At 41.0% G+C, this 12,693-nt stretch overlaps 1 protein-coding gene across 3 annotated transcripts; it reads left to right on the top strand.

Moving 5' to 3' along the window:
* The first annotated feature begins 4,663 nt into the window (after window positions 1-4,663).
* On the top strand, window positions 4,664-12,458 carry pfkfb3 (6-phosphofructo-2-kinase/fructose-2,6-biphosphatase 3). Of its 3 annotated transcripts, none has more exons than XM_032589579.1 (15): window positions 4,664-4,934; window positions 6,915-7,043; window positions 7,176-7,272; window positions 7,347-7,413; window positions 7,499-7,573; window positions 7,657-7,713; window positions 7,853-7,977; window positions 8,057-8,264; window positions 8,349-8,495; window positions 8,588-8,692; window positions 8,787-8,916; window positions 9,427-9,554; window positions 9,640-9,828; window positions 9,972-9,994; window positions 10,350-10,465. In XM_032589579.1, exons 1-15 carry the CDS (start codon window positions 4,865-4,867, stop codon window positions 10,402-10,404), a joined length of 1,605 nt encoding a protein of 534 aa, XP_032445470.1. In that variant the 5' UTR covers window positions 4,664-4,864; the 3' UTR covers window positions 10,405-10,465. The 3 variants fall into 3 exon arrangements, with proteins under 3 accessions (XP_032445470.1, XP_032445472.1, XP_032445471.1); XM_032589581.1 differs by lacking the exon at window positions 10,350-10,465 and adding an exon at window positions 11,508-12,458 and having other exon boundaries at window positions 4,665-4,934; XM_032589580.1 differs by lacking the exons at window positions 9,972-9,994; window positions 10,350-10,465 and adding an exon at window positions 11,508-12,458 and having other exon boundaries at window positions 4,667-4,934.
* The last annotated feature ends 235 nt before the right edge of the window (window positions 12,459-12,693 follow it).

The following is a 12,693-nucleotide window of genomic DNA, read 5'->3' as shown; positions in this document are numbered from 1 at the left end:
AATCCTAGGATCTTTAATCACTATGTTTCAGATTCCAACAGAGGAACTCCAACATTTGCTTTTCTAACAAACACTTGAACTGTAAAAAGTTCTGACTTCATGTTGTTTAACTTGAAGAACTTCTTACCTTCCGATCAGCCAGTGATGTAGTCTGCAGACCTCCAGGTCTCTTTATGTTGCAGAGTTTACTGTCTACATACGCCTGCAAAAAAGAATTCTAGAAAATGGGACCTGACCTACATACTGGCAAATATGACTTACACTTAGTTAGAAGGATGGCAATGGAATTAATCGGCATATCTCGTTGAGCAGAAGGCGTATTTGCTTCTTTTTGTAATGCCTGTTCACGGGTCTTGGGAATCTCCTTGCTGGAACATCTCATTAATGGATTGTTCTTTTTGTGGGCTTTGACTTGAACTCATTCTTTTTAAAAAAATAAATGTGAACTTATTTTGTTGAAGCAAGGGTTCCTAGAATAGCAAAACATGACTTTGCCACTGCCATGATTTATGGTTTACATGGGATTTAGTGAAACTGGACACAGTGTGTCCATAATCCTTTACTTATTGTATAAATTGTAAAAACAAGTTTATACAACAGGTGCAGCACCGGCTAAGGAGGTAGTAATTAATCCTGTAACCGGTGGGTTGCCAGTTTGCACCCCCGCTTCATCCATCTCAGTTCTTGGGCAAGGCACTTCCCCCGCCTTACTTGCTGATGGTGGTCGGAGGGCCCACAGATGCTGATCGAACGGCAGGCTCGCTGCTGTCGGTATGGGGGATAATAACGATCAACTGGTCTTTTATTGACATTGAAATAATAGCAACCATACCATCTTTTCAGGACGGTACTGGAGCTCCTAGGCAGATTTGGCAGAGTGTTTAAGCTACAAACTGCAATATAAAACAAAATCTGAAGACATCTGCCTGAGCTTAGGTCAAACTGGGTCATTCCTCAAACAGAAGATCCCAAAGGCAACATAACAGAACCGTAAAAGAAGTCTCCCGATCACAATTCAGACACATCCTGTAACAACACTTGGCAATCCCTAAATGGTACATGCATAAATAAGTGAAATCAAAACTTAATAGAACAAATAAAAGTAGAAAGGTTGTCCAGAAATGCTTCAAAGTCCACATGGAAGACATCAATCAAAGTAAAATCCATCACAGACCAAAACCTTAATCAAGTGTTTTCCTGTCTAAAACTTTAATTACTTCCTCTCTACTGCAGCCCCACATGAGTTAGCAGCTAATTTTGTGAAAACTTGTTTAAAGACAAGCAGTTTATCCCCTTGAGGTAGCCTCCATCACTGTCACTTCCTCCTGTGTGCTAACGCCTGGGTTTTAAGGAGATCAGAGGCTGCTACAACAGGAAGGATCTGTTTTAGTGGGGTAAACTTTCTCCTTCTCAAGCAGCCCCCCATGGTAGACTCTATAAATGCCTGCGCTCTTCATCTTGCATTGATTTATTTATGACTCAGAAGGTGCAGGAAAGCTCTCCGAATTTCTAGCGGATTGCTAAAGCGTCTGCGTCTTTTTCATGTTTTGTAGTGATGTAGCTACAAACTATGTGCGTTTCATTCAGGTTTTATATGACAGCGCACCACGCAATTGTGAAGAGAGAACGTAACGGGAAATTCAGTTTCCAAAATCTTTAAAAGAAAAATCTTTTCATGTCCTCTGAAACTGAAACAGCACCAATAACATAAACCACACAAGTGTGCCAGATTATCAGCGCAGAGTGAACAGCACCTGAAAGAAGTGATTTGATTGGCCCCTACTGCCTGAATTGATACATCATTAAATTAAAATTCTATAAATAAAGATACATAAAAAAGTCTATTTTCATGCCGGATTGTAAATGAAGAAGAAGCTGCTACTTCTAGTGCAGCAAATACATTACAGCTGAAAATCCACAAATATGGAACCCCTAATATATTTGACTGTAGAATTTCAATTTTAGAATCTAATATGAACATTTTGGCATAACTCTGACCTGGTTGATGGCAAAGTGAATCAGATTTGATCCTAGGTTGGTTTGAAATATCAACAGGGCTTTGTGGTAAACTGCATGAACCACATGCGGCAGGCGGTCTGAGGCAAATTCAGTCTGCAAGGGGACATCAGAAGTTCAATGTTTTTTACCTGTTTATATTAAGAAATAAAGACTTTTCACTATAAACAATAGCTATACAAAAAACTTTTACCTATATGAGACACTGCCTACCAAAAGATGCCTCGAAATAAATTAGTGATAAGTTAGTATTACTTCTGGTAATGCACGAGTTGTGGATCTTTCGGTTCTGGACGATAACATGCATTTCTCCCATTTCCGTTTATGGTAATTATCCACTCAACAGATTTAATATCTCGTCCACTTCAGATTGCGTGAACAGTGTTTTGCATTTTCGTTTCACGTGCCTGACTTACTCAGTCTGTGCAGCACTGACTTTCTCCGAGTCGCCCAGCTTCCTGTTTGTTCAGACGGCCAAAGGGAAACAGAGTGTCATCTGCACACAGAGCGGACAGGAAATGAATGTGGCTAACATCATGACTCAGTTTTTAGAGAGGAGTCCAAGAGAGTTCAAAGTCCAGGTCAAGGCAACGGTGGAAATTTGGTAAACTTTTAAAGATTGACAAACTACAGAAAGGCATATATTTCTGACTTATGACAAGAGTAACAATATGAACAGTAGCAGTAATAAGATATTGTACAAGATTATAACATAAGACACTGTGTGGGTACTGGTGTAGAAATATCGTACACACAATCCGAGGGATATGCAACGGAGTAGGATGACTTTTTTTTAAAATGCACATAATGTGCTTATTTAAATTCAAATAAAGAAAAAATAATAATACTTTATTGATCCCAAAGGGAAATGAAATCTGGTTGTAACTCAAATTAACTCAAATTCTTCAGAGATATTGTGGCTAGTGATGGCTGTTGGCAGGAAAAATGCATTGAACATTTAAAAAAAAAAGACAGCTGACTATTTATAACAAAATATTTCAGTGATTTGAAATTTATATTTGAAATATTAAAAAAGGGCTTTTACATACTTTTGACTGTATTTGATGACTTGTAGTTTAAAAACTGACACGTGCAGACTGACCGCACATGAACTGGATTATAAAGTACACACAGAGAGAGATGGTGGAGTTCAATAGACACTTATTTTGTTCATAAAAACATTCCGTATTTATTCGTGGGTTGTTTTTTTTTTTTTGCCATGACAATATTAGATACTATGAAGCATCAAAACAACAATGTATAGTTTTTGACAACTTTAATGCGTGTTATTCTTGTGCCGCACTTCTTTCATGCAAGAACAACCTCGTTTTATAAAACAGAAAGAAAAAAAATATATGCATAAAATAAAGTCACGATAAAAAAAAAACCCAATAAAGCGGAGACTGAATGCATTCAGAGAGCCGCTGCATGAGAGCGTCTCCATTGCGGACCAGTGCAGCGGCACGCAGCACGTCACCTTATTTGACCTTTTCTCATTTGCAGCTGAATCCCTGCCTGGATGCTGAGGGGGGGGGATGCATGCAAGAAAAACCCCATCCTGACAGGATTGGTACAAAGCACAGACCATTTCAGACCTGCTAGAGCTTAAAAAATATTTTAAGCAACAGATCATAAATCAATTTCTGACTCATGACTCGTCATTTATTATTTTCAAAGTCTAATGTTTTTTTGTGTTTTTTTTTATGTTGAGAAACCCTAGCATTAATCCTAACATTTAAATGTAGCGATCTCTCCAATTAAAGCACATTTCATCCAAAATGCAGAATTAAACTTGCAGCCGATTGTTGTATGTGTAATTATGCCCAACCTGAGTCACGCAGGCCAGCCCAGTGGAAGCGCGACGGGTCGACGTGCGGCTCTGCACGTCTACCAAAGGTCTGACAATAAAACAGAAACGTGAAAAAGGGGGGTTTCCTGTGAAGGCGGGCAATTCCTGCACTAATAATAACGTTTTAATTGTAAAATAAATAAATAAATAAAATAAACGCAACTTATGTTCATAACAACGTAAAAATGAAAATGAATGTTGTGAACTTTTTTTTTCAGTCAAATTATTTAACAACTGTTCATGTCAAACCTAATGCGTCAAAAAGAAAAGCAAAAATGTTTTTATTTGGTCAAATTATGAATTAAAAAAAAGTCATCAACTGTTATCTGTGAAATAGTGTAAAAGGTGCGAAGTGGGAGGGAAACTGATTTCAAACTGTTTACCACGTGAGACAAAAACGCAATTGTTGTGTTGAAATGTTTAAACTCAAAAGAAATAAAAAAGACAGCTAAATGAATCCATCCATTATCTACACACTTAACCGAATAAAATATGATACAGTCTAATTATTTAATAATTAAAGTGTTTGTTCTTATAAAACGCAAGAAAGTAACGCAAATAATCACTTTAGGAGGAATTATCAGCCAAGCTGAACCTGTAAAAACGTTTAAACAAAATATAACAATTCGTCGTTCGTTTTTAGACTGTACAGATTAAGAAAATAAATTCGCCACCGGGTGGCGCTGTGATGGCCTATATGCGTTTGTATGTGTCACAGGCCGGAGACCCCTCGTGTGTGTGTGTGCGCGAGCGTTTTACGGCTGCTTTCGTCACAGGAGTCACGTTGCTTCGCCGGCCGGCCGGCCAGGCGTGGTTAAATAGAGGCTGTGCGCCGCAGACCGGCAGATTAGCTCAGCACAGCCCGCCCTGAGGACACGGTGAACGGAGCTCCGGCTCAGAATACTATCCGGCTCTCTTTAAGCGTTTTTATTCGAAGCTCGGGATTTAAGCGACTCGCTTCCGTCGTAGCTGTGTGCTTTTTATCCAGCCCTTAAAGGAATGCCAAGAGAGCTCACCCAGAACAGGATCCAAAAGATTTGGGTTCCCACCAAGGATGACAAGCGAAGAGGTAAGACTCGTTTATCTTCCTCGCACAAATATGTGTTTGTTTTTTCCCCCTTTGTAATTTCTCTACATAATTTCAACTCCATACCAAACCCTGCCTCTTTTTTTTTCACCATAATGGCGGACTTCATGTCGGTTCCGTTTTACCGCATTAGTTGTGTCTCCACGTTACAACCTATTCTCCTACCGTAATACCTTCAGCGCACCTGCTGCGCAGACACCGGCATTTTTAAATTTCGAACCAAATGATTGGTGGTCTTTATCGGCACATGTTCTACGTCACCATGCCCCTATTGAACCGGGACGTAACGAGACTCCTGTAACCATGGCTACGGTAAACCTCCCCCCTTTCTGCCCCAGATTCCTGGACATGATGCGTGACGACGTGACTTTGCCGTATTTTCATGTCGAACACCACAGTTTCAGAATGACAAGAGTTACATTTGGTAAACTATGTCTTTTTATTGGGGGGGGAAAATACGTTGTAGACACAATATAATTTTTTATGTAGGAATTGTCTTTGCAGCTGTGACATACTAGGAAGCCCTTTGGAGATAAATTAATGAACAAAAAAGCAAGCTGTGTTAGATTGAAATTGGAACACTGAATGTTTTTACTTTGTTTAAATAAATGCTTTTGTTTTGAAATACTTTAAATGCTGGCTTTTGTGCAGTTTTTTTTTAGACTATTGCCTTGTTCTTATAAATAAGAGCAATTCATGCTGCATGTAAATCCCGCTTCATAAAACCCCAGAAATGGGTTTTCCCATTACTTAATCGGGATTGTATAGGGTTCTCATACACTTAGAAAAAAAAAAATTGTATTTAGATTTTTCTTAACTAATATTTTGTTTACTAAACGACTTTCTTTTTATTAAATAAAATGCAAAAAACTATTTCCAAGAAGATTGACTGTACATAGATTTTTGTGAACTTACTTGAATTGCATGAGCACTTGGCTTTTTATACAGTTTTATTGTCATCTTTTATTATTATTTTGTTAAGAAGTAAAAAAAAACTTATTGGGGAAACAAATGACTTCTGGATCCCTTTAAATCAAAATGATTAAGAATGAAGGCTTTAGGTTGCAGTAAAAATGGCAGAAGTACATTGAGTCTTTTCTAACAAAACCAAGTATTACAGATGACAAATGATCCTGTCAAGAATTCCTTTTTTTATTATTAGTAGGGTACTGCAGTTGATATTTGACAAGTGAAGGTTTTGAATTTTTAAAGCTGCTGACCTAAATTTGATTCAGCTGCCAAGAAAAAATAAAAAAACAAAAAATGGCAAAATGGACCTTTTAGAACACAGCCAAATAAAAGAGGTCAAACGTCAAAAACGGCAAGGAAGATCTGGAATATCAAACTGGAATATTTGTAGTGCCCTTGATTTTTTTAAAAATAAATAAAACTCCATTGTAAACGTATAAGGCGGGTGTGATGAATCAGTTGGTTCGCAAATGGAGTTAAGAGCTTGATCCGTTTTTCCGTTTAGGCATCGTAGCTCTGATGTTGTGGAAACAAGATTAAGCGACGCAATGACGAAGTGTAAATTGGCTTTCTCAGGAGGTTACCAGGGAATTAATGGCCTGTGTTCATGAACCTAGTGGCTGTGACGACAAAGAACGCACCAAAAGACCGGATTTCTTTTAATTTAAAAAGCTTTAAACTCATCAGCCCCTCAGACAAATGAAAACAAGCCATTGCGGCTTCAGTCGGACAGTGCATATCCCGAAGTAGGTCAAATGCACAGTGAGGTGGAAGTAAAAGGTAATTCTGGCAGCAAGCAGCTATGTGTTGGCTGATAGGACGTAAAGAAATATGAAGATCATATCTTGGTGGTGAATTCTAACAGGTTCAGTTTCTGTTTTTTCTAGTGTCAATCACTTCCAAGAAGTCTCAAGCAGAAAGCAGTCTGCCATGCTGAGTGCAGCTTTTAGCTCAGTAAGCGATCGTTTTTCATGACCCGTTCTTTCCCTGCAGGCACCGGAGCCCCACACTTCGCCAACCCCCCAACCGTCATCGTGATGGTGGGATTGCCCGCTCGAGGAAAGACGTACATTTCCAAGAAACTGACCCGCTACCTCAACTGGATCGGCATACCCACCAAAGGTTGGTAGTGCTTGAGCTCAGCAACTTCTCTGTTACACAGCGAGATGCGGTGCCCCCTTAATTAGCTTACCAGACAGCACAGAATCATGTTTCTCTCTTGGGGACATGGCGTTCATATTTGCTTCTCTGCAGTCTTCAACGTTGGAGAGTACCGCAGGGAGGCCGTCAAAAATTACAGTTCCTATGACTTCTTCAAGCCTGATAACGAGTCTGCCGTGAAAATCAGGCAGTAAGTCTCCCCTCAGCTCACAGTCTTGGTTCCTGTGGTGTTTGGCTTGACTAACATTTGAATTTTCTCTTCAGGCAATGTGCCTTAGCAGCTTTGAGAGATGTCAAGTCCTACCTGAAGGACGAGGGAGGCCAAGTGGCGGTGAGTTTGCTTGGTTATTTATGTTGTACCTCCACAAACACCCAACCAACAAACCATAACTGGACCTTCTTGGCGTTTCCTTCAGGTGTTTGACGCCACGAACACGACGAGAGATAGACGGGATCTGATCCTAAAGTTTGGCACCGAGAACGAGTTTAAGGTATGTTGCCTTGGTAGCAGATGCTACAATGTGTCAAGTCTAGAGCTGTTCATTGAATCTGGTCACTTTTTCATTCTGTCCAGATCTTCTTCATCGAGTCTGTCTGTGAGGATCCCAGTGTTATTGCGTCAAACATAATGGTGAGTTTCAGACCAGGACACTTCATGATGAAGGTCCACATCTTCGATGGCACACTGGATATAAAAATACATAAATGGTCACATCCCCTTTGGCATCAGGCATGTGGTTTGCCGTCTAACAGTTTTCCTTCCCATACAGGAAGTCAAGGTTTCCTGTCCGGACTACAAGGACTGTAACAAAACCGAAGCCATGATGGACTTCCAGAAACGAATCGAATGTTACAGAACCAGCTACCAGCCTCTGGATCCGGACCAGTACGACAGGTAGGCTGGGGTTCTCGATGCCTTTTCTCCATGGCGACTGCGTCCTTTCGAGCAGAGCACTCATCCTGTCATCCTGCAGGGATCACTCCTTCATCAAGGTGATCGACGTGGGCCGCCGTTTCCTCGTCAACCGCATCCAAGATCACATTCAGAGCAAAATCGTCTACTATCTGATGAACATCCACGTCCAGCCGCGCACCATCTACCTGTGTCGACACGGAGAGAGCAAAGACAACTTGGAGGGCCGACTGGGAGGCGACTCGGGCCTGTCGCATAGGGGCCGACAGGTACAACCAGTCGCCAAGTCATTGAAGAGGGAAAAACCCAGGCTAAATGATGAAACAAGATGCTAATCGACTGGTTGTTTGTAGTTTTCAGCCGCCTTGGCTCGGTTTGTTGATGAGCAGCAGCTGAAGGACCTGAAGGTGTGGACCAGCCAGCTGTGCCGCAGCATCCAGACCGCCGAGCACCTGGGGGTCCCCTACGAGCAATGGAAGGCGCTCAACGAGATCGACGCTGTGAGTGTTGCCCAGAGGAACGCCGTAGTATCCCATGAAGCAACTTTAACTCTCCTTCCCCGATCTGATTGGCATCTTTTGTTATCTTCTAGGGTTTGTGTGAGGAAATGACATATGATGAAGTGAAGGAGAAATTCCCTGAAGAGTTTGCACTGAGAGATGAAGACAAGTACTACTACCGCTACCCAGCCGGAGAGGTACATCCATCATGCCCCATCATGGTCATACACAGGTGGAGCAGTTTGTGGAGTTTAGATCAGTGCTTCAACCTGTCAATTGTCCTGATTCCAGTCGTACCAGGACCTGGTGCAGCGGGTGGAGCCAGTCATCATGGAGCTGGAGAGGCAGGAGAACGTGCTGGTGGTCTGCCATCAGGCTGTGATGCGATGTCTGCTTGCCTACTTCCTTGATAAGAGTGCAGGTAGGAACTAATGCACATTAGAGGACTTGAGGGGATTAGATTCTTCCGTTTGTATTTTCAGTTAGTATAAATCCACATTGGTTGATTCCCAGAGGCTAAAGCTAACGGCTGACAGGAGAGGAACAGTGACTGAAACAGACTTCTACTAGCTGAACGGATTCAAACATCAAATTGGTTTTGGTCAATAAAACTACATGATATAAAACCAATCATCATTTTCACTTAGCAGAAGTCCAATGAGTAAACAGGCGTTGCCTCAAACCCCCACTTCCTGTGTAAATCATCCTCTAATTCCTTGAACCGCCACCTAATGCTAGTATGGCTCTGGGTTTGAAGTTTCAGGAAATGGTGTTTTGCAGAAACTAATTGTTCTAGTTTGTCGTAGTTGGCTTCAGTGGTCCAATTGATTGATTTTACGCTTAAACGAAAACCACCCTGTAGAATCTTTAAAAATCTCAATCTCTGCCATTTAGAATTTTCTAAAGTGTGACCTTTTCCGTGTTGCTCCAGATGAGATGCCGTACCTGAAGTGTCCCCTCCACACGGTCCTGAAGCTGACCCCGGTGGCCTACGGCTGTAAGGTGGAGTCCATCTCCCTGAACGTGGAGGCGGTGAACACGCACAGAGACAGACCCGAGGTCAGCCGCCACCCCACCTGCCCGCTGAAGGCCTCTGCTGCCGAGGCGTTCTTCAGTCTGACGGCTCATCTTTGTCGTCCCACAGGAAGTGAAGCGGGGTCCCGGCACCCTGATCAGGAGGAACAGCGTGACCCCCCTGACCAGCCCGGAGTCCCACATCAAGAAGCCTCGCATCGAGGACCTGGACGAGGCCCCCATCCAGGAGCTGCCCGGCTCCGTAGCATCGCTGGCCCTCTGCACCTCTGCTCACATTCCCCTGGCTCTGGCCGGACAGGTACTACAGCCCACCTGCCCTCATGGTCCAGAACCATGTAGGGCTTCTTCCTGCGTCTGCTTCCTCACTCTCAGCCTTTTGCATGTCTGCTCACTCATTCGTTTGTTCCCTCCTCTTCTTCTCTGTTCCTCTGTTCCTCACAGCACTGGCTTGGCAAAGTTTGCCTGTAAGTATTTGACAAGGATCTTTTTTGTTTTTTGCTTTGCATCCATTTATTTTCCATAACACTCATACAATGAGGGAAGTAGATTTCCTAACAAGTATTTATTTACATTTCCTCTTACTCCTGTACTACTCGGAGTTGAATCATGGGAAATGATGTAATCTACTGCTCTGGAAGTGAGAAGTGTACATATTTGTTCATGTGGAACTCGGACTTCCCAGCTTCACATTCTTGTGATTCTTCAGCGTTGTCTCAGCCAGTTTTTTTTCCTCTACCCCCCATTTTCCATTTTAACTGCGTCATGCTGACTCTGTCTGTCTCTCTGGTTTATTTTTGGCCTGTGTTTTGCTCCTTAAAGACGCACCATCCTCCACTACCTAAAGGTGGTTTTCCATCTTAGCTTTCAAAGGTAAACACTTTGCAAAATCTGTGCACCTGCTCCATGCAGTCCCATGTCAAAATATTCACACCCCTCTATTTTTTACGTTTTTTGGGTTTTTTTTTTTAACAGAATCTTGTGTGTTTTTAAACAAAGAAATTTAGACAAAATAATTCTTAAAATTGTAGGACAAATTTATATTCTGCCTATTTAATTTTTTCTTTTCAGTCTTTCATAAAGACTAGCTTAGTACACACTTTAGTTTCTGCACAGTCTGAAATTCAAAAATATTTGGTTGTAATATTTAAAAACTAGTTTTGTTTTTTGTTGTTTTTTTTGTTTGTTTGTATTTTTGCTATTGTTTTTACATTCCATAGTATATTATTATATTTCTTATAATAGGCCAATTGCAAAATTAAACTTAAATTCTGAGTCAATGTGGTTGGTTGCAATATTTGTAAGTGCCTTTCTTGACAGTAAAGGTCACCTTACATAATTTAACAAAGTTTTATTTGGAGGTAGCAGTAAAGTTATACACTTTTGAGTTTATTTTATTTTTTTTGGCAATACTTCTAATTCTTCCAGTTTAAATAAAATCCATTTTAATTGCATAGCAAAATGTGAAACTGGATGGGGTGTGAATACTCATGGTACTGTAGCTGCTGCCATGTTATTCTGCTAGCTAGCTAAGTCAGCAGCCATTTGCTTTAGCAGCAATATTAAGCCTTAAACATATAATTCAGATTCTACTAAAAGGTTTCCATTAAGTTACCTCAACCTGCAGCACCACTGAACTTTGACATGAGTGCGGCTGACCACTTTGAGCTAGTTTGGACGTCGCATTAGAAAAATGTGAACCACGCTGCAGGGTGTGTTTTTTTTGTTGTTTTTTTTTAAACTTTTCTAAAGATATTGGTTACAATAGAGAACCTGTTCACACACCTGCTAGCTAACCTCTCATTTCCTCTAAAAATACCAGATGTTTGGGTGATGTAACTGCGTGAACTTTCTCAGGCCCGGCCTGAGGCCATTGTGCTTGCTGGAACAGCTCTAGTCAGTTTCTCGGTGTATACCTGCAGGCTGATTGCTATCCGAGAAGAATCTAAGCTTTTCTTTGTTGTGTGTGTTTGCTTGCAGAACCTGAGAAGTTCCTCCGTCTGCCATGACATCCTGCTGCCCTGCTAGTGGACGGCGTGGGCGAGTCACAGCGACACAATCCGCTACATCTTTATCACTTCAAATGGGATTTCTTTTTTGAATTTTTCACGAGAATTTTGCAAAAATGGAGTTTCTTTTTGGCTCACCAGTCTGGATATCGGTTCATTTCAGAGACCAAAGACTAAAATCACTAACAGGAGTTTTTAATATTATCCCCCACCCTTTTCCTGACGACATGGTAACGATGTGTCCTCTGTATGCTGACATGTTTCAAACAAAGCAACATTTTGCACAGCGGTGACTTTTTAAAAAACATTTTATTCTTTGGTTTTGCCGTAGAGTGCCTGTAGCGCTTGCTTTCTGCAAGCCCCAAGCAGCTTCTCTTGTTTCTCCAGACTCAACTGCTCAGAGAGGGAGAACATTTCACCTAATAACTCTACATATCATTTCAATGCGCTACTGTGTCTAGTATTGAGTATTTTTTTTATTTTCTTTTGTGTAGTTTCATTACCACATTGCATATTGTTTATGGAAAATTATTTAATATTTTTGTTTTGGTGTCATTGACTGCTATGCACAAAATGAAGCCCCTATTTTTGTTACACTGCGTGCTGTTCATAATATCTGTAAATGTTTGTACATATGGAGAAACTGGACTGGGATGTGACTGGAGTTGTGGTGGGGGTCAGGGGGTCATTTTTTTTTGTACTAATATGTTTGACTGAGAGGAAAGAAGCTGATCATTTTCACAGTTAATATTTTGTTAACATGTCTGCTTGAGAAACTTGAATTTTCTTTTTGTAATATTCTGTATATTTATGTCGTTTTTGAACGACTGAAGCAAGAAGTTTCTTGTGCACATGGGTTTATGTTGTACAGATTTTTTTTCTTTTCTTTTGCATCTGGAACAATAAATTCACTTGACGAAAATGTTGAGTGTATTTTCCTTCCTCTGTTAAATGAAATTCCTCGCCGTATAAGGACTCACTGTGCAACAAACGGACATTGTGGCAATTTTCCAATTGTTATCTCACTCGGATGAATCATGCAGTGAGTTACAAGCTGCATATCTGTCAGGAAGTTGGTCTCATAGAAACTGGGGAGGCGGGAAATGCACTGAGTTAACATGTAATTGTGCTTGAGTAGCATTATTTCATAATTTTAC

This window comes from Xiphophorus hellerii, chromosome 17, assembly GCF_003331165.1.
Source record: "Xiphophorus hellerii strain 12219 chromosome 17, Xiphophorus_hellerii-4.1, whole genome shotgun sequence".
In the NCBI taxonomy this organism is placed as follows: domain Eukaryota; kingdom Metazoa; phylum Chordata; class Actinopteri; order Cyprinodontiformes; family Poeciliidae; genus Xiphophorus; species Xiphophorus hellerii.
This window is presented reverse-complemented; position numbering and strand designations above follow the sequence as displayed.

Coding starts and splice junctions, on each gene's coding strand:
- pfkfb3 (XM_032589579.1), top strand. CDS start 4,865: ATGCCAAGAGAGCTCACCCAGAACAGGATCCAAAAGATTTGGGTTCCC. Junction 8,693..8,786: donor ACCGCTACCCAGCCGGAGAG/GTACATCCATCA, acceptor TCCTGATTCCAG/TCGTACCAGGACCTGGTGCA. Junction 8,917..9,426: donor CTTCCTTGATAAGAGTGCAG/GTAGGAACTAAT, acceptor GTGTTGCTCCAG/ATGAGATGCCGTACCTGAAG.